Below are 22,441 nucleotides of genomic sequence, written 5' to 3'. Positions count from 1 at the left end.
TGTACACATGCTTTTAGAGTGGATAAATCAGGGTTTGAACAGGAAGATGTACATAAATAATAAGTAACATTTGATGATCAATTTATGAAGTTACTCTAATTCTCATAGGTACCAGCAATGCGAGATTTTTCTGATCTCTCTGTTCCTTAACTTTTTTAGTTCGATACTGATAACCCTTTATGAACACACACAGACTATATTTGAAGAAATATATGTTTTTCAGAGACATATTTAACACTGCATGAAGAGTAGCGCTAAAAGTGTTTAATTCATAAACATGTTTATGTGCGAAAGCGTTACCTGGCACTATGGGAGTTTGATTTCAACTGAGCTCTCCAGTCCCTGCTCAACTCCCAGCCATCTTTGGCATGTTTTATCGAACTGGTGAAGGAGAAAATTGACTTCAGGGCATAAGAGAAGTCAAATACACAACAGTAATGTAGCTCCGTTTGATCTGAGATAGGGTCAGGGTCGTTTAAGTTTGAAACGTCAAGTCCCTTTTGTATTGCACTTGTAAATTCACTAAACCCCGTTTTACATGGACTGCTGCCTCAAATCCAGTAACCTGATTCCAGTACTGTGTGAATATTAAACAACCTCTCGAGGTAGAAAAGCCCAAAAATGTTTTATTCTTTATGTAATTTTAATTAAAAGTGATGAAAACCTGTAATAGCAGATCAGAGTTTTACAAAAAACAGAGACAGGAAATTGTCCAAGGAAGTCTGATGGGTGCTCTATACTGTAAACCTAAAACAAGGACAAACACTATCAGCTGTAACTTACTGGGATTAAAAAGACATAATTTTACCTCAAGTGCAAGATATAAAAAGATCAAAGATTAAAATATTGCTGCCTCAAAGAATAAAAATCATATTGCAGATATTTAAGCATTAAGATTAGCAATTTAATGCTCTGATGTGCTTCATTTTTTCACAATATTTAAGTTTTCTTGAACAAGCAAGGAGCTAAATAAATATGAATCATCTCATGTGTCTGCCTGTTGGAGTAAGGATCTGCTTTACCTTCCTTAATCCTCTTCCCTGCCAAACAAGCCTATACCTGCATTGCCATGACTTAATTTTATTAGACTGATTTATGTAGTTTGCATTATCACAATTCCTCATAATTATGATTTACGGTGAGATTGTGTGTATACGGGGAGGCGTTGTGAAAGAAAGGGGTGTAAACAACGTCTCCATATGGTGAGCAGAGCATGAACTGATGAAGGGAGACAGTTTCCTAGATGGTGTAAAAGTTGGGCAATTAGAGTTAGGGACTTCTAGGAAGTCAGCGAGCGTTAAGTAGGCCATCATCTGTTCACTTCCATGAAGACAGCAATCAAAAGAGGAGATGATGTGTGAAAAATGGGCAGAACAAAAGCTGTAGGATAATGGAGCAACGTGACAGAGGAATATTTTGCCTTTCAAACTTCTTTACTGCATGGCTCAATAAAAAATAATAATAATAAAACAAAGATTTATAATCATGTTTTCTGCAAAACAGCAACTATTTATTGGGTTGCCTTTGTGCATCTGCATCTGTGTGAGTGAGTCAGCCTCTCTTCGGTTTTAAATTAGTTTCAGAATGCTAAACCATTGGAGAAATAGTTTCCACAACAGAAATTTTAATATGAGGATCTTTTCCATCCCTTATCAATGCAGTACACTTACCTCACACTAAACACATATGTGGAAAATTAGAACCATTTGTTTTGTATCGTGACCACAAAAGCTGGAACATAACTTTTCCTAGTAAATCTGCCTGTTGGCATACTTTATATGCAACTGTACAGTGCTCTACCCAATCTAGTTAGATTTAAGTGTTTATTACTGAACTGGTAATCCATGTTGTGCAAAAATAGCACTAAAATGGGCAGGTTTATCAGAAAGTAAGGCTTTCAGAGAATGATGAGCTTCAATAAGCCCTTTAATTAAACTTGAGGAACAACTGAGTGCAGCTCAAAGCAACAACATCCAACAATATGAGCTCTGCGAGTGAACAGAGGAGGTCAGGGCAAACACCAGCTCTCTTACACAAGGAAAAATGTATGCATTTCATTTCAAAGTAAGCAAAAAACTGATTTGTCTGCTATGTAAGCACCATGTGGTCACACTGTTGCATGTTTGTGTAGTGCCAACCTAATGCTGGGTTTGTTGACTTTGTGACCATTGTGCATGAAAAGGGGCATAAACCTCGTTGTGCTTTGAAAGTGACAGAAGTAACTTTCTTAAATATTCTCCTCTTGATGCATGAAATCAGCTCCTAAGTCAGCTACATTTAAAACAAATCATCTCATTTACTAAATATAAGCAAATATTAAACATTCTCAGCAGTGAAACATGAATGCAACCTTTTTGACTGATGATTGGACTCAGATCTGTTTTTGTGTTACTTACTTAAATGTTCTATAATCTGTACATTTTTCAAGTGTGTGTTGTAACTTAGAGCAGTCTGGAGCTCAACTTTGCCAGAATAACTTTTTAAAATTATGATTATAAAAGCTGTCCGGTGATGCCTGACTAAGCTAATTAAGAGATAAAGTCATTTGTCAAAATTTAGGTTAGTGGAATCGATTTTCTTGTACAGGGAAATAAATAAATTAATGTAAATTTACTCATTTTTAAACTTGAAATTTGGAAGATGTGAATTAGAAATCTGTGTTATCTGAACGTTGAACTAGCTCTTGTGAATTAGCACAACACTGGATCTAAGTGTGTCCTACATTCGTAAGCATATTGAACCAAATCAGTACATTGCGCCCAGTTAGTTGTGTTTCAATCAGTTTTCACATCAAATGTCAAAAAATGATAAATGGGGTGCTACAGAAACAGATGTGGAGGAGGGAGAGGCGTTACCATGGTGATGTGGCGAAGCTTGACTGGCTGTGCGCTGAAAGCCGGAAACGATCAGCTCCTCAGGCCGGTGGGAGGAGGTGCGCTCCATCCTTTCCTGCCCAAAAGAAAATGTAAATCTTTAATTTAAAAGTGAACGTAGTCAAACCACACCCTTAGGATGCAGGAGGTTTTCCTGAAGGATGAAATACCACGAGTTCAAATGGTTGAGGGGCTCTGCTCTCCAGTAACGTCAAGCCATATGTTCATGCTAACCCCATGACCCTGCTGACCTCTAGCTGTCACTGCCACCTCTGTCCAATACAAACATGAAGCACATCCTGCAGAGTTCAGGTTTCATCAACATAAGACAAAAACAAACAGAACATCCAGAGCACTGTCACACATCTGGGGACACAACGTCACGTTCCTTAGCACACTGGCTAATCCGAAACAGCCTTGAGGCGAGAAAGCTGTCGGAGAGAAACAAAGGCCCAAAAGCCAAATTTGAAAATCTTCCCTTTTCCAGGAAAAGGAAGAACGCGGAAGCGTTGCTTCCAGGAACTGCTCGTGGCCAGGAGTCCTGTTGTGCGTGCACACACATACACACACCGGCTCGCATCTCCCCTCTGTGCTTCGAAAACATCCATAAATGCCAGAAGCTAGATTTATAGCTCTGAGAAGCAGCAGCCAAAAGCTTTCCAAGGAAGACAGCTTGGCTGCTGGGCCTGTGGTCTGACTGCGGACTTTAGCTAGGGCTGAGGTACAGCACCTCCTCTGAACTCCCACTGAAAACCAGCTGCAGCAAGCAAATGTGCACAATTTATACTTTAAACGTATAACAGTATCTTTAGAAATTATCACAAAATATGAAATTGTTTATTTAAAAAAAATAAAAACATACCTCTACAGGTATATCTTGATAGTACTGCCCAGTCCTGCACCAGCCTGCCTCCTCCAGGGCACAAGGCAGTGACTGTGTGGACTGCGTGGGGTTTGAGGAAGAACAGCATTCTGGGTCCAGTAGGAGTCATCAGTAGCAGCACTGTTAACTGCCGCTAAAAAGACCCCTTAACTCGAAGCGCTCTTGCTGTAAGAGTCAATTATAATGGCCGCATTTCCCATAAACCTTCACAATGAACTCTGATGCATTCTGACTGACGCTGCAGCTTTAAGGACCCAATGAAACAGCAATGAAGAGGTTTTATGTCCAGATACATAAGTAGCAGTACCTGACAATTACAAAATTATCTTTTAATAAGAGTGTTTATGTTCTTTTTAAGTTCATTTACTTTATATATATACATTTTTTTTTTTTTACTACAACCACACTCATCGTAGTGATCAAACTGCAGAATTAGAGAAATGATGAACATCATGGAGAAGCCTCAATGTTGTAATTTGATCAACATTGAATTTCCCTTTGGGATTTCTAAAGTATTTTAAAATTAAATTTAATATACAGTGATCCCTCGCTATAACGCCGTTCACCTTTCGCTGCTTCGCGGATTTTTTTTGTGCAGTTTTTTTTCACAGTGCATTGTGTTCTGCGTCCTGATTGGCTAAAATATACGTAATATACATTGGCCATTCAGGAGATGGAAACTGAAACTTTGAATGCCTGCTGAAAAAAAACTGTGGCCGGAGGCTCTGCCGTGGATACAGCTGTGAATCTTGTGGGGCAGCTTGGAGGAGACGCTTTAATGACATGACTCCGGATCACATTAATGCCGTGATTGATGCACACGCACATCCACTGACCTGAAAACAGGTTTTGTTCTTTGGTTTCAATGTAGAGTATTTAATTATGCTCTGTAATAGTTGTAAAAAAATAAAGGTAGCTACTTCGCGGATTTCACTTATCGCGCGTTATTTTCAGAATGCAACCCCCACGTAAAACGAGGGATCACTGTAAAATGAAACTTGTTTTTTTGATAGGGTTTATTGCAACACACAGGGTCCATTTGCAGTCATTACCAATCAGTATATTTCTACTGGGAAACATTGAACATGACCAGCAAAGCTGATAGTAAAAGTAGTCTTTAGTACTTGTGTTTAAGAAGTCATTACTATTTTGGATCGACAAAATTTCATCCATGGTGCATAACTAATGAGAGCTTATAAACTTTTTCCCCTACAAAAACTACACACTTGGATGTTTGGAAATGTTTCCAGCTGTGTAAAACAAAAAGCCACGCGCCACAAGTGGCATGTCTGATAAGTGACCAACTCCAGCAGCATGCTTGAGTTGGTCGAGCATGCTGCTCAACCAACTCACCCGCTAATAACATGTTAGGCTTGTGTTCCTTTAAGAATGTTAAAAAATTTATATCAGTCTCCACAAGAAGAGTGTTAATTAGAAAATTACCCCCAAAATTGAGTAGTGGTAAGAAACAAAGCAAGAAAAATGAGGGTAGACACATTGAACACAGACACAAGTAAAGACGGTACACGGAAAAAAGACAGAAATCAGAAAAAAAGAAGATAAGGGAAGAGTGGAAAGTAGAAAATACATAAGAATACAACATTTAAACAGATGGGATAAGGAATAAAGTCTGAAAATAGAAACATTGTTCATACTTTGAAAATACTGAAATTAATGTTAAATTGCTCAGCCTTTCCTCTTTCTTTCCTGAACAACTAAAGCCACGACTCAAAGAAGCTGCGAGTCAAAATGTTTTGGTGTTGTGTAACGTGAACAAATACATATTTCCAAATGTAAACTTACCCACAAAAAGATGAATTTGCAAAGAGAGAGAGAGAGAAAAGAAAAAGATTTACAGCCGACTCAATCTGATACATCTCTGGCACTGCTCCAAAGCTCTCACTGAGACACACACGCACGTGCGCGCGCACGCACACACATACACACGCACACACACATACACACACACACACAGGAGACGGGAGTGGAGCAGTGCCCAGATTCCCAAACATCCCCGGCGTTATGTATAGCATTATGTAAGTTCACACAGGAACGGCTCATTTGCTCCTTATCTATACAAACTACACCCAGAGAAAAACTCCACGGTGGGGCTGGAGGGAGAACATGCAGTCTCATCTCAATTGGCAAACTTCACACAAGAACACACAGTAATGTTATAGCCAGCTTCTTTCTGTTTAACAACTTAAATCTGCTTTTTTTCCCTGCACTAGATGTAGGATGGAGGAATGTTTTCTGTGGAGACTCAATTCACTATTCACTGCGGTCTTACTGGAGCAAAGACTCCTTCCTGGAAGCTAAAGAGAACCAATCCAACTTAATGTCAGCTCAACAGGAGCTCTGCAGTCCCACGGTTTGGGCTAGCAGGAGGCTCCACGTTTGTACCTCCACCCGGAGGAACAAGGCGGCTGACGTTACGTCACCTCCTTCATCCCCCTCTGAGTCGCAGCGAGACGTCACAACGTCAATCCCAAAAGCCTGTCACAAAACAAAGTCCGCAGCTTGTTAATGGTGTTTGTTTAGCAGTTCTATTTATAGAGCACACAATGCCGTTCAACCAAATTCCTTAGGTTACTGGAGAGTTGGAGAGGAGAAACCCCAAGCGGAGAAACAAAGGGCTCATTCTGCAAGGAGTTGGACACTGGAAGTGGGTCTGTTGTGTGGCAGAGACGCCATATTTCACCGAACCAGACTGAGAGACCCCAACCTTGAGGCAAGAGGCCTTGCTACTGCACACATGGAGACCCTAAGAGAGGTTGGCAGAACTCTAATCAAGAGGCTGTCCTTTTATGCAATCCATAACTTAACTGTTACGGCTCCCACATACTTTATCCGTATCCAAACAGACGATGGTAGTCGCGGGATTTTGCGCACACCTTTCGTACAATGGCACAGACCACCTAAGACACACCGCTCCCGCTTACATCAGGAAAATCACAGTCTAGACATTGCAATTTCCATCCAGGAGTTATTAACCATTTGCCAATCATTTTATAACAGTAGCTACTTAGTGAAGAATCATACAAATGTACGTAATTCCTCACTGTGTCAGGTCTGCAGGAGACACAAAGTATTCGTGTCTCCTGCAGACACAAAAACCAGATAGTGGACTAAATTTTCAAGCAGACTAGTTGAAGGTAGATATCATCATTGATGTGATTGGTCAAACTCCTGACCAATCACTCAGCTCTGTTGAACAGTTCGATCTGGGTCTAGTGTCAAGTTCGCAGGCGGATATCTCTGCGAACAAAAAGACACAATTTTCTTCATTCGTCTATCTCAATAAGGGTCTATTTCTGAAGTTTGAATGCTGGGGCCTTTAAACCTATTCCAGCAGCATCTAACATGAGCAAAACTCAATGGCAGAGATGTGATAAACTCAGCTGGTCACTGGTGTCAAGGTAAATTAAGGTTTTAAAAAGTTCCTGTGGCTTACTGGCCGTTTAAGGATATGCCAGAGAAAGTGTCAGTGATCAGAGCTTTATCTGGTCGTGTGAAGTGTAAAGTAAGAGTTGCCCCTCTGCACACTGCTGTTCAGCTGGCTAAAACTGAGCTTACACCATTGCTTACAAAAGAGTCATAGTCAATAGCTTGGAAAATATTTCAGGTTGTGAAAACTGTACACAGTCATGATGTGGGAACCACAGAACATTTCTGTTGAACAGCTGATTACTGACTCTACTTGAGCAGAGAGCCCAACTCTCACAAACAGCTGGGGGTACTGGTACACAGTAAAGAGCAGAACAACAAAAAGGTACTGTATTCTACACAACATGCACTTAAACATCCCTACTACTGTAATAAGAAATGCTACATTGCTTAAACAGCAGTAGAAATACATGTTTCTTATCTGTTCTGAATTATGCCCAACATTGTTCTTTTAATTTGTTATGGAAACGTTATTAAAGAATAAACTAGTATTTTATATTACAGAGTCTGCTACAGAGAGTCTTTGTATTTTCAAGTAATAAAAAACCTATTACTTCAAACGATATCAGCCCATTTAGTGTTTGATATTGGTCCCAAAAACCTTTTATGGGTGTGCAGGTTGAGCCTTGTCTGCAATTGTTGAACAATTTCTCAGGATTTAAAGCTGTGCTATTAAATAATTGGGGAAACTGTAGCTCTGAAATATAAGGCCCATTTTATAGGGAGATAAATCTAAGTCTGCCTTAAGACTCTAATTTATTTATTTTTATTCAACTCACTTCTAAAAAGGCTTTATCCAACAGACCGCTCATTAATTAATGTTAGAACAAGTTAGTAATTCTAGATCAGCTTTGACAAATGTTTCATATCCAGATTAGAAGATCAGACTACATTCCTATGTTTTGTTTGTTCTTTTTTTTTAAATTCTGCTTCAAGGGCTGTTGAAGGCTAACTAAGCTCAAAAAATAAACTTTGAAGTGAAAATTAGTGCTGCACACCCACACCTTAAAACTCTTCAGCCTGAAAACAAGTTTCTCCAAGACACATAGAAATAAACAGCTGTTTTCTTTAAATAAAAATATTCAACATGCTAGCCAATTAGCAGACTAATAATATCACCCTGGATTAACTTGTACAATTAATTGGAAATTGATTTTTTTTGTCTACATTGTAATCAAGGATCTGCTTGATGCAAACCTCAGTTGAATTTCTGTTTCTAGTAATTTTGTCATCTTTGGTGATCATCTACAGTTAGTAGCGCAAGTTGGTACCGATTCTGCTCCAAGCTTAAGTCTGCATCCACTATATTGTACTGGACTATCCATCTGCTGGACTGTCTATCGTAATTGTAGTAAGTTGGAGCCCCTGCAATGTTAGCTTGTTCTGTCTGCCATGTTTACTCTTTCGCTCGTGCAAACGCAGGAGCTTTGCTGACTTTTTAGATTGTTCTCAAATATCAAAGTGTCAGTCTTTACGATGTTTTTACCAGAATTATTGTGCCACCACAAATAACTTCGGGGCTTATTGGCAGCCTTTGCAAAGGTGATTCTTTGAACATTGTTGTGAAGATACTTTTATAGCTTCCTAAAATATAAAAATGGGGGGGGCGGGGGGGTTAATCCCAACAGGTCATTATTTCAGATGCTAATCGGTTAAAGGACATTCATTGTTGTTTTACATCCATATGTTGTTTCTCGGTTCTGTTTTTTCTCTCTTTCTGCAGGTGTAGAAGCGGACTTCTAGGGCGTTTTCTTTTGCCCTCTTCATCTTTCTCTCTCTTCTCTATTCTTATGGCACATACACTTATTTAGATTTTTATTGTACTTAAGTAAAAAATGGAGTTTGCAGTAGGGTAGTTCATTTAGAGACCATAAAGTTTCTAGGTCTGATAAATATAATTAATAAGAAAAGTGGCACTGGAGATCATCAATTGGTTCATGACAAAAGTTGGACAATTCTGATAATTGGTGCATCTTGGTTTTCTGAAAGTTACTCTTGTAACTAGTACATTTAACTTATAGTTAGCCATCTTCGACAGCAAAAAAGGCTAGAAAAAAAAAGCACTCGACAAAGAAACAAGAAGATCTAAGACCTTGAGCATTAATGCATGATTACCCACAAAACATCAGGAAAATCAGAGCACCACAAGTAATTTGAATAAGTTAAGTTTATATAAATGATGCTGTAGCCACGTCATAGAGCTTTAATCAGATAGTTCTCAATCAATCCAGGTTGGCGCTCACAGTGCTATTTGAAGGAACCTGAATTTTAGAGCCACACTACTTCAAAACATTCATTCACACTCTGTACCACTGACATGCAAACAAGCAGAAAGCTCAGAAAATATTTACCTGGTAGTTTGAGTGACGTAAAAAGTAGTCAGGGCATCCTGCTAAAGCCATGATGTTTGCCTTGTGCTCCCTCTCGCAGGGAACCCTCTGGTCTCAGCAAGCACCCTGCACATGGAGGAGGAGCACAGCGAATAAATGAGACGAACCGAGCCTAAACTGACAGGATAATGATTAGAGGGAAAAGGGGAAAAAAAAAAAAACTCCAGAAAGACAGATGTCAAAGGCCTTTCTAAAACTGCCGCCCATACGGGTGTTGTGATAACAACTTTGTAAAACTGGTACCCAGTTTCTAAAACCCAACACTCATCTTTAACCTAAAGGAAAAAGAAGAAAAGCCTGCATTTGCGCACGGCTTGTGAATGCGTCAACATGCATATACACAGTGATTCCTGTGTAAACACAACCATTGTGTTCAACACACACACACACACATACACACCAGTCAGTCCTCAAACAAAGCCCAGGGGCTTATGACTAAATAAGAAACCTTCTCCAAGTTAGCAACTCATGACCACTCACCACCTGCACCCTGTAGAGGGAGGAGTTTTTAAGAAGCCACTTGGAAAAGCAGTCAGCTAGTTTCTTATATTCTGGGAAGGGAGTTAGCCACTACAAGACGTGAACTGGTGTGTGTTTAAGTGGACTCTCGCATGGTCAGCATTAAATGTTTGTTTAACCGCTGTCATAGCTTAAAATGCTTCACTTTCAAAGCCACAAACATTTTCCGTCAAGTTGTTTTAAAGTTGATAATGAGATTCAAGAGAAAGTCCTAGAATGGGTCTGGAGTTTGTTGTAGGATTTATAGCTCCAAGTACCACAGAGATGCTCTTCCCAGGCCTTTGTTAGCGGACTGCAGGTCAGCTAGCTGAAAGGATACTTCTTTGTTTTTTCTATGCTTATAAGTACAAACTGCTTGCAAAAACGTTTTTCCAAGGTAACACCATTTTAAAGCTACGACTACCGACTGAAGGCCTGCTTCACCAGCTAGCAGGATTGAAACACAGGAAGTGCCGTCCCTCATTTCCTGTGAAACCTGCATGATGAAGCGACCACAGTTTGCCCTCCTCTAGCCAAGCGACAGGCATGTGGAATTTTGAGCTCCAGTTCCAAGAAAGTTGAAATATGTTCAACTTTTGTCACCGTTGCCAACACATCCTGTCAGTTGGGTTCATCCCAAGTGGCGAAAAACGTTTGCCTTTCGTCGCCCCCCATGTGTTGAGCCCATAATATGGTTGTTTTACCCATGTCAACCTGCAAAACCCAAACATTAGAAACTTATCCAGCTTGTAAAAACTGTTTCTAAATTTAGCTGGTGTATATTTTGTGGTTTTGCGTAGATCTACGAGTATTTTTTGTGTTTCTCTTTTAAATAAAAGTAATTTAATTATGGCATACATTTTTACCTAAGCATTTTTTATTAAATATAACAATCAGGATTATCACAACCTGGGAATCTCATTCCGGCCTAATGCCCACTTATTAGTTTCAGAATCCCTGCTAGAAAGCCCTAATCACCATGAAAATCCACTCAACTACCTGCAGAGAACCTCACAATCCACCTGGTCACAAGAAGCTGTGATCACATTTAGGAGCTCTTGTTGTTGTTGTTTTTGTTACTGAAACCAGAATCACATGCATACTTCAACAAAGTTCAGCAAACATAATCTACACATGCATGCTAAACTTTGCATCTCTCCAGCCAACTCTCTGGCTGATTTCCCTCTCTGTGCTCCTCTGTTGTACATGTCAGGTCATTATACAACACATATCAGATGATTCAAACAATAAGTCTTCCACCAGCAACTCCGCCTCCGCCTTCTCCTTTCACCCCACTAATTACTGTTTCCACAGGGGCTCGGCTATCTTTAGGTCGCTCTCGCTGACTGAGAATGCGTGTCCAAATGTGTGTGCACAGTTGGACACACTTCGAAAAAGACACTCTCTTTACTCCTGATAATTCTGTGCACCCCCTCCACCCCATCCTTCCTTTTTACTTATGTCCAGTTTTGAGTCTCATAGGTTCTTCCTCTACAGGATCAGGCTGCTCACACCAATCAAACTTCTGGCCAAAAGGGCAAGCCCTGCTGATTCTATGTGCAAGCCTAATAAGCCTGAAAGCTAAGCCAAAGCTGCAAGTGCTTGACATTTAGTGACATTTGTGGCTCCTCCTGCAGAGAAAGGGAATAATTCAGCTTTACTAGCAATACAGGTACACCTAGAGATTTAATGGACTATGAAGCAACTTAATAATGCCACACTTGCTGGAGTGTTTATCCACACTCAGACTGGGGTGTATCTTTGCCAAAAATCACACCAAGAATGATGGTCCCTACATGTGGTGTTCTTTATGCACCAGCAGCATACCAAAATATTTTTACTAGGTGCTAAGAGAAATGACACACAGTTAGCTAGTCCTGCATGGGAGTAGCTTCTAAACATGCTGCTGCTGCTGCTGCTTTAGGTAAATGCCTTGCATTAGTTTGGGAAGCACCCTTATGAACGAAATAATCATTGCACCACTTACTGACACTGACACAACATTGAGAGAGATTTAAAGAGAGCAAACTCCTTCCAATAATACCAAAAGTTTGTGCTCACACAGGTAACCTGTAGGACGTCTCATGGTTTTTATCATTCAAAAATACTAAATTAACAAAGCAAATATCGGACTTAAAGGACACCCCAGAAGAGTTTGTGTTTTTTAGCATGACAAAAACTATCTATAAAGTAATTTTTGACACTACAAGCCGTCAGTAAACTCATCTATAGCTCCACTGCACGTTGCTACATGACCGAGAAGAATGGTTGCCTCTGGCTTTAAGCATATGCGCTCCTAAATTAGTTCCTAAACAAATACACAAAGTGCTTACGGTTATGAAAGGACAGCACACAGTACAAGCTCGTGTCCAGGACGCACGACGTATCAGCGACCGGTGAAACGCTTCAACTTTCCTCGTCTGAATCTCGGCACAAACTGTTTCCCACCCCCCAACCCCCCGAAAAAAACCTCTGTCCGCCGCCGTGTTCACCTTGTCCGCCGAAGCGCTGTCCTTGCGCACGTACAAACCGCACATACACACGCTCACGCTTTCTCTTGCTCACACACGCGCACGCGCACGCCAACATACACACGTCCAGCCCACTCCACGCTCCCTCCCAGAGCTTCGACCAGCTGACTCTCCATGGTCTCGCCCCTACCACGCACGCGCACGTCGGGGTGAAAGCTCTCTCTCTTTCTCTCTCTCTCTCTCTCTCTCTCACTCTCAGCTCCGCCCCGCCTCCTTTACTGCACTGCAAAATCTAACTTATCTCACACGCTGCTGGTCAGTGGGTTATGTTCCGACGTCACTCGTCTACGTAGCGCCGCTTTTGACACACCCCCTCTGAGTGGCAAAACATTCAACATGGCTACCCCATGGTAATAGTAGGTATTGGTACTGAGAGTATAACTATTGTGATTTTTATTTTTTATTTATTTTTTTATAATGACTTCATTTTGAAATGAGAACATTTCATTTAAAGAAGTATGTAAGATGATTTATTTTTGCATTTCAATTAATGTGGTTACATACCAGATCAGTTATTTTCTAAAGTTGAGCTGTTTCCTTCTTCTGTGTTTTTCTTTATGAGGGCCTGAGGCTGGCTCTGTTCTGTTGAATGAAGGTTGAATAAAACTCTGGACCGCCACGCTATTCCCTCCCAGTGTTCTGCTCTTTCTCCACCCTCCACCTCCTGTTTTGTGGGAGCACGTATTTACCCCACATCATCATGTTGCACCATGAACAAGCCGTTACGTTACAGTCCACCATTGACCAGAACTAGCTGTGAGTTCAGTTCACATTAGCTAAGATTTGCTAGTTTCAGTTTTTGGCTAAGCCATTCAGATCCACATACAGCTGACATTGTTAAGAGTTTCTGCACTTTTTTTGTACCCCAAAAATGAGTCCATTGTAAATCAAACGTTTTTATATTTTAAATATTTTTATCTTGCACAATTTAATGAAAAAAAAACTAAATCTGTTAGAGGAGAAATGAAAAATAGAAAGCTGAAATTATCTGGTGTATAATGTGTATAAACTAAGTACCTTATTGGAGCGCCACATTCAATTTCAGCATCCAGTTTTCTTTAGTAAATACTGTTCTGTCTTAATCCTGCTTTTGTTACAGAATACTGTGATTGACTGTATTACATGCAAGACTGACAACTAACAACTAAAATCCAAACACAAGTCAGTCAATCATCTAAAGCCATAATGAGAGAATCATTAATGACTTTCACCAGTGGTGTGTCACTTTTTTGATGAACCATTGTCGATGGTTAACCTGGATGCTAGGAAAAAATAAATATTAATAACCAAGTAAAGGGATTGTGCTTATTTTCTGTTTGGTTTACATTCATTTAAAAATCCTGCTCATGTATGGGCTGCTCGCAGCCTCATCTATTTTCTTTTCTACCCTTCCCATGAATGCTCAAGTCAATTAGCAAAGCCACAGATGATGGTGGATAAACGCTAAGTTATTTCTCCACCATTAGTATTATATGAAAATGTTTGTATCATTTCAGTTTCCTTTGGGTTTTCCCCATTAAGAAGACTAAACAACTGACTCAGTGCATCGCCACTTGTAACCGATGTTACAGATGGTGGCATTCAATTAACCTCCTGAAGAAGCCTTTTACAAATAAAAAAAAACTTGATAATTTGCTTTTTACTGGTCCCCTTTTTCTAAAGGGAGGATCAGTAAGCTGCTGGTTCATGGTCTAGCAGCTATCTAAAAACACTGGATTTATCAACTTACATATTAGCTAAACCCATAATTATTTCTCATCTCTAGACGTTTATGGACATGTAATGACACCTCTCTCAGCACACGGCCAACAGAGTGACAGCAACAAAGTAGTTTCGTCTTCCACCAAAGCAGACAATACACTTCTGCAAGGAAAGGAAGCTTGCCAAAACTCAGACATGCATATAACCCAAAGACACTCTGTAAATAGGTCAAAGTCACAGGCTGTTTTAATACGGAATCAGGCCTCCATGTGGGCCTTTGTTTACAAAACCAACATATGGACCTACACGACTTGGCAGAATATCTCTGACATCTGTAGCGATTCCTTCACAGTTTTAGGCATTGAAGTAAAGATTGCAATTCCTTATCTGACTGAGCCTTTCAAGTCAAGTGTTGTGGTCTTTTTTTTTCTTTTTTTTTTTTAGGTTCAATTGGACTCGCTTTAGCTCTGTGGAGAGTATCTTCCCTCACAGAAGGTAGTGTTTGGCAGTGCAATCAGCAAACTCAACCCAATCCAGAGTTTACGCTGAAAGAGTTTAAGATAAGAAGGTCTATATGGTTAAGAAAATGAGCTCACAGGTGATTAGAGGCTGCACATTTAAGCACATGTAGTTAGGGGTCGACATGCAGATTAAGAGCGTGAGATTACAGAAAACGTATTACATTAAATTTACTTTTGGGTCTGTGATGAAAGTATATTGAAAAGATTTATTATTGTGAATCATATTCCGTTCAGTATCTGTCATATACAGACAAGTGACTTCAAATAAGGAACAGTCCAGTACTAGCTTTCTCTATACAGAACTTTATACTGTAGCACACATTACTTGGTTTCCAGCTAAAATAGGATACCGGAGTTTGTTTTTATGCTAAAACAATTCAGTGGAATGAGAATCAGAAGTCAAAGATGCCATTTCACCATTTCCTCTGCCAAAAGAAAGTACTTATATTCTCAAATTTTGTAGCAACAGTCTAGCATTTCTCTCCTTGATCTCATGCTATGCTATGCAAACTCTCTCTCTGCACTGATGAAGAGTCACTCACCTCAGCTTCCTAATGCTTGGAGTGCCAATTATTTCCGGAGTAATTTAGCTAGTAATTATGTGACCATTTGGAAGCACAGATTGACATTTTATAAAGCATCAAACTTTTATGGTGTGACCATTGCTAGAAAAAGAAAAACATTAAGGCTGAACGCAGCTTAGCCCTAACCCTATGCATACACTGTAGCATATTGTAAATTTACTCAGGTGATGTATGGGATGGTGGCAAACATTAAATAATGCACATCGACCATATCTGTGCGAGGATATTTCACAAATTGACTTAATTTTTTGACATTGAACCCACATGTAGAAGCAATTTTAGATAAGCCAACATACATGTCTAAGGATAAACAAGTGTGACAGTAGTAGCTTTAGCGTCAGGCGTTTCTTATATCTGTTGTCACTATGATACTTTCAACAAGAACTGCTTGGGCCACAGTCAGGACTCACTCTGGCGGTTCTGTATCAGGGACACGAGCTACATAAACGTGTAACATTCTCCTTTATGCTACTATTTCTAAAAGTTCCCTTACAACAATGACACATTCCTGAATAAAGATAAATTCATGAAAACTCAAGTTTTCTTACGAGGGCTCAGCAATTGTTGGCAAAAATCCTGCACCTGTTCTGCACCTCTAATCAGTAACGTAGAACTGCTGACCGCATGCCTGCATACACACGTATCCACACATGTTGCGACATGTTTGGAGGAGGTGAAGGCAGTCAACTGGATAACTCAAGCTAAAACCTCGGCGGGTTGTCTCAAGGAGATTTACTCTCTACTCCAGCTTGACGAGCCTCAATTGTTTTCCACTTTTACTGCCGTGACAAAGTTCATAAGAAGGTTTGTGTCTTAAATAGATGCATTATAAACGGTTTAAGCCAGATATTTACACAGTGCATACAAAGATGCAGATTTAATATTGTTGCCAGTATTAAACCAGGCTAAACCTTTCCTGTGCTACGTCATGTAGGATTACCATAATTATTCCTCAGAATCACGAGAAGGAGAAATTCTAAATTTAAATTCAAATTCAAATTCATAAGTTTACATACCAACTCTCTAAATTTCATTAGGTCTCTTTCCACCATCTTCTTACAACAGTTTGCTGTAAATCTGGCCCATTTCTTCTGATACAACCAGTCAGACACGCCTCTTCAGTTCGGCCCACAAGTTTTTTTTTCTCGTTTTTTTGAGGTCAGGTCTTTGTGATGGTCAGTCCAATGTATTAATTTGTTGTCGCTAATTTGGGAGTATGCCGACAGTCGCTGTCCATTTGGAAGACCCAATTGTGCACAAACTTTGATTTCCTGGATTCAGTTTTTCCACGTAATTTTTGGGTGTTCCTGATTTTACAAGCACCCTTCTTCTTCCTTTAATTGTAAAAAAAAATTAAAACTGGGCAATATTTTCAAACTTTTCAATTATATTATATACATTTTTTGTCCCCCCAGGAAATTTAACTTACTGTCAATCCCATAGTGTTTATACTCTAAATATATTTGATTAAAGGCATATCTCTGTATATGTACATTTAAAGGAAGAAATAACACCATATCTCCTATTATTTTGGTGTTCATCAAAAAGGAGTAACACTAATAATCCTAACTGAGCTAAAACAGAAAAGGCCTCGTTTTTAATGTGGGACACTGGGGAAAATAAAGGGGTACACGTCTGTTTAATACAGTGTACATAAATATCTGTTTTCAGTCAGGAGTATGGGTTTTAACCCAGCCATGTGTGCTGGTAAAAACTGAGGCTTTTACGAGAGGATGCCATCTACCACTTGAAAGCAGTAAGGCCTTCGAGGAAAGCCAACAAACTATGAAGGTGGAGGCCAGACTCCGACCAATGATTGGCCAGAGCTCTTTCTGTTTACACTCGAAGGTAACGTGGAGCGGCGTTACACAATCATCAGGGGGGCCGCAACGGAAGCAGCTGGACGCTTCCCGCCGAAATGGGCCAGCCAAGCGAGCACATGGACAAGCAGAGTGTTTTGAAAACACTGAAAAGGAGCATGGCAGTTACATAAAACATAAATAAATAAAAAAATTAAAAAATGAAATCCACAGGCTGTTGTCGGGAAATAGTTCGACCATCCAAGATGTAGCAGAATGGGCGTCTCACGGGAGGTCATCATGTCCACACCACTGCTCATGCTTACCAGTGTAGGCTAAAACGACCCACTCGCAAACAGCTTGTACATGCGAAAAAATTAGATCAAAGCTGGCCTCCGTCAGAGGCGGCGTGTTTCATGTGCGAGACAATTAAGATTCCACGGATGGTTGGGTCACAAACAAAAGCAAACAGAAGTGAGTGTGGGCTCGTAGAATAGGAATAGGGTCATTATGACACAGTGAGACTGTGCGTGTGTGTGTGAGTGTGTGTTTCTCCCAGGATACAAAGGGTGTACTTGTGTATGTTTTGAAGCCGGACTCGTGTGTGTTGGTGGGTGTGTCTGTGCGGACAACGTGTCTGTGGCTGGGTGGTCTGAGAGCTGTTGTTGACAACTTACTGGATTTAAAATGTATGTATACCGTATGGATGATCACCTCCAAGCTGGAACGCTGCTGATCCTCCAAAGACAAGAAGTGGATTTTGGCACTTTGAGGTGGAAAACGTGGCTCATAAAAACCTGGATGAAAAAGTTTAGGAGAGATGATTTGTTGTATTTCACATTTTGACGTAATCCTGGCAACGACTGGGTGGGTGGGTTGGTGTTTTTATCGCCATTCATGTCTTCTGTGAAAATACGTTTACATAAAAGTCTTCCATAGCACTATTATTTTTTTTTACACCAAAGTTAAGATGTTAACTCAGGACTGTTTTCACTTTCATGTCTCTGTGTAGGTAAGAACACAGGAGACGTTGGACGCTTAAGGAATTAAATTATCAATACGGTTGAAATCCAAACTAGCTGTTTTATTTAGATGAAAAGCAATTACCGTGACAAATGTCTAAAAAAAAGTTGTAAAAATATAAAAGCCGCAAGTTTTTTTTTCCCTTCGGATCCTTGAAAAAGTTCTCATACCCCTTTATTTCTTCACATTTTCTCATGTTAGAACCATAACCTTAAATGGATTCGTTGAAACTTTACATGACACTGCTACATAAAGAAGTGCATTGTGGGGAAGTGGCGGTTGTGGGGATGATGTTTGGAGTTTGCCACAAGGCACACCGAGGATGCTGCTAATGAGGAAGAAGTTGGTCTGGTGAGATGAGACCAAAACGGAACTGTTTGGCCTGCGTGTGTGGAGGAATACCAACACTGCACATGAAGAAAACACAAACAAAGCATGAACACACCATCAACACCCTAAAACAAGCGCGCTGTGGAGAGACTTTATTTGGCCACCGTCGATAGACTTAGTCTGACTTGAGATGAAGACAATAAAAGTAGTTTTGATAGATTTTTGATGTAGACAACACGGGCGGTTGCCCAGGGTGCCATTAGAAGTAGGGGCACTCAGGGACCAGATATAGATATTAAAGTTGGTAGTATGGCACATAAATAATAGATGTGTAAGACAATTAGAATATGGGTCAAATTAGTTTGCAACATTATAAATTGTCTGTAAAGGAGGGTCTTTCCCAGGACAATCCCTTCCAGCAACAAAACGACTGTAGACAGAGTCACATGTCAAACAGGAAGCAATTGAGAGCCTCTCCGTCCAATGTAGGTCAGTACTAAATGTCATTTGAATGGATCGTCAAGAATTTTATTTACATTGAAGTTATGTCATTAGCTTTATAAAGCTTAAAATTCAGACTGGCTATATTCTCTTGTTTTGACACTCTTTGCTGTTTACTGTAAATAAGATACTAACAGCTCTTATTCTCTCCACAAAACCCCACTTCTTAACTCCTGAACTGCTGCTTTAAGAGCAACATATCCTTCAGCTTTAACTGTAGCTGCTCTCTCAGTTCATTTTTACCAGCAAACAAAGTTTCAGCAGACAATTAGCTCACTCACTTGGATTTGCTCGGTTTCTCCGAAGGATTGCGAGCACAGCTATTGCTTTTAAACTCAGCCAAATATTGCTATTTGACTTTTTTTTTTTTCAATTTTTGGACATGAACTCTCCAGATGTTCAGAGGACACTGTGAACACTTTGGTCCAAGAGAAACCAGTTCCCAACAGAAAGACAAAGTGCGTTCGAATGAGACGGCGTGGAACATGTTTTTATTGTCGAAACGGAAAGTCTGAAATGCGTTTCACCAGACGGTGCACACTTACGGATAGATCGGCCTTTTGATATTGCCACAGATGAAAATATTTCATCGTAACTTTCATAATTTGCGCCAATTGTCTGATTGCACTCGTTTATTTCTACTTTTGTTCTAATGTGCGGCGCGTTTTTCTCCTCCATTGTCTAGCGTGTACCCAAAAGCGCTGGGCAGCGTGGTAAGTGCAGGTTATTTCAGCTGCTGCTACCTTATCTGTCTGGGATCATTTTACAGTCTCGACAGGAATGCATTAGTTGGAGCGGTATTTCTTTTTTGTTTTGGTTTCTGTGGTATCCTGAAATCTACACGGCTGACATTGTGATTTTGTGGCTTTCCCGGGCGCTCTCTTTTGTACTCGGAAATTCAGCAACGACATAGGTTAAACTTTGAACTATTTGGTAGATGATAAAGCACACCAAAGTAAAAAAAAGTATGCTTTAGTATACAAAATTTTAACTTACTTTAGCATACTTTGACTGATGTACTTAAACTGTACTATTTTGGAACAACGTTTTTTGTGCTTAGTATACTTTAGTAGTATTTAAATAGTATTAAATTACAACTTTTAGTATACTTTAGTATACTATACATACTTTTTTGGAACAACTTAAAGTTGTACTTAGTATACTCTTTTATGTAGTATTCAAGAAAAATATTTTAAAAAATATTCCATATTGAGTGTACTAATTCTATCATAGAATTATATTAAAAAATATACTTTTAATGTATACTACTAATATATCAGTAATGTATTTAAATTGCACTTAATTTTTAGTTTTGATTTACTGCTATTGCTAATAAAGTACAATTTTAATTACTCATAAGTCTTTATTCATACTTTGTACATTACATGCATAACTACACTACAGTACTTACATTGTTTTAGGCTACAATTACACAAGATGCCCAAGGCAATTCAAATATTTTGTTTTATTACTGACATTTTAAAATTGTCCAATTTTACTCACAACTTTATGAACTTTACATAAATTATCAGTTTACACGTCAAAAGTGAACACAATGAACATGAAAATTTAAGTGTGACAATAAAACATGAAAGTGAGGATCGACAGAACATTCCCATTCACTTCACCACTGCACCTTACAGAAACCTACAAAAAAGAACAATAGAGCAATTAAACAGAGAATGCATTTGAATTTTAAAGAATATAGAAAAATGGCAAATAAAAAAAATACTTACAATTTTAAGACATTGTGGACTCTCCGTGTATGTGACATCATCAGAACTGATGATGACTGGGACCGGATGCCTGGGGTGGAAAAACATTTTTGGGTATCTTCTTTGCCTGTTTATGTTAGAAGAAGAAAAAAATAGTCAGCAATGTCATAGAATCAGTTTATGTTGGCATTAACTATGAAGTTATTTTAAGTGTGGACTTAAGGAGGTAAAGTACCTTAAAATCTTTCCATCCATTATCTAAACACACTGATCGTTGCAGGGTGTTGAGGGGGGCTGGTGGTGCCCATCTCCAGCAGCCATCAGATGAGAGGCAGGGTTTACCCTGGACAGGTCACCAGTCCATCACAGGGCCCTGAAAGCCAACAACAAATAAAATGTATGAAAGAGAAATGTTAGATTGACAAGTAGAAAAATTCTGTCCAGTAACCTTTAAATCAAATCATGTTTATTAAGTACTTGGGAGTTGGTAACACACCAGTTTTTGTTGTTGAAAATGTAGCTAGCTCCTCATTAAAAAAACAAAAACAAACTTACATCATGAAGACGATGTGAAGGTTCATCTTCAGAGCTGGTTGGTTATCTGGTGGAGTCAGAGCCTCTTCTCAGACAGGAAAGTCTTTAGTTTCCTAACACCTGATCTCTCTGGCTTCATCTTTCATCTTCATTTGCTTAGACTGCAAACATATGTTGAAGATAAAAACATTGATGAACGAGTTAGAACAACCTCACAATATCAAAGTCTCTTTGTCTTATGGAGCTTAATTAAAACCAGGTTAAGTTTATGAATAAAAGTATAAGTCGCAACAAACAGCTTCCATGCATTTATAACATGAAGCTGAATAATTGCTATAGTAATAATCATACAAGTCAATAAAATTGATAAACTAATTATTTAAGAAACGAACGTAAGTTATATATCTTTACTGTACTGTTTATAATTAAATGAAGATAATTAATAAGCAAACTTACCACTAGCTAGCAACACGTTAGCAGCCTTCATCCCTCCGGGCTCCTTTTGAGACACACATTTCATTTCCATCGGTTGTTGTCCCGTTGTGTTGTCGTCTAACTAAGACTAGGACTTGAATTTACCAATATTAGTAACTATTGTCAACGCCCTCTCTACTTTTAAGGCAATATTATGCGAGTAAAAATGGCGAATTTGAACAGCGTCTGTTATCTTCCCTGCGTTCAAGTTTTTTCGTCTCTTGATGGCGTTTTAAAAAAAAGAAAGAAAAAAAAGTGTGCAATACCGCCACCATCTGGTCTGGAGTGTGACCTGGAGCTAATGCCATTGATTATAAGATTTTACATCACACATCTGAAAATGGATTGGGTGCTTTGTTAAAAATTACATCATGATTATGATTATTTTTATTGTATGCAATTTTAATAAATAGTAAAAGATTATTAAGTCACTTAAAAATTCATACTTTTTAGATACTTAAAAAGTATGCCTACATATTACATTACACACACTTTAAAGGTGCCTCTAAGACAGTGGTTCCCCCCAGTTTCATATGCGCATTCACCGAACCCCCCCCCCCGCCCCCCACAGAAAATAATTTGCGGTATTCTGATTTATTAATGTAATTATATTAGTTGTATTACCACCCCCACGCCA

General features: G+C 39.3%; 1 protein-coding gene and 1 long non-coding RNA gene across 5 annotated transcripts in view; both read right to left on the bottom strand.

Annotated features, from left to right (window-relative positions):
* The window catches only part of LOC103146013 (growth factor receptor-bound protein 10-like), a 57,933-nt gene extending 45,176 nt beyond the window's left edge, over positions 1-12,757 (bottom strand). Inside the window, exons 1-3 of one of the 4 annotated variants that reach the window (XM_007563715.2) lie at positions 12,425-12,757; positions 9,555-9,659; positions 2,856-2,949 (exon numbers count right to left, since the gene is read on the bottom strand). In XM_007563715.2, the coding sequence (XP_007563777.1) occupies positions 2,856-2,949; positions 9,555-9,605 (145 nt within the window). In that variant the 5' untranslated portion in view covers positions 9,606-9,659; positions 12,425-12,757. Of the gene's footprint in view, positions 1-2,855; positions 2,950-9,554; positions 9,660-12,424 lie in introns of those variants that run through there. The other 3 variants (XM_007563716.2, XM_016677218.1, XM_016677219.1) reach the window with 3 other exon arrangements.
* Positions 12,758-20,694: 7,937 nt separating this feature from the next.
* LOC107837545 (uncharacterized) lies at positions 20,695-22,283 on the bottom strand. The gene is made up of 5 exons (XR_001663562.1): positions 21,787-22,283; positions 21,352-21,491; positions 21,032-21,169; positions 20,818-20,923; positions 20,695-20,728 (listed from the first exon to the last, which is right to left on the bottom strand). It is a non-coding gene; the product is annotated as an uncharacterized LOC107837545 (long non-coding RNA).
* Between the last annotated feature and the right edge of the window lie 158 nt (positions 22,284-22,441).

This window comes from Poecilia formosa, unplaced genomic scaffold (genome assembly GCF_000485575.1).
Source record: "Poecilia formosa unplaced genomic scaffold, Poecilia_formosa-5.1.2 Scaffold150, whole genome shotgun sequence".
NCBI lineage: Eukaryota > Metazoa > Chordata > Actinopteri > Cyprinodontiformes > Poeciliidae > Poecilia > Poecilia formosa.
The sequence above is the reverse complement of the archived record's forward strand: the minus strand, read 5'-3'. Positions and strand labels throughout refer to the sequence as shown.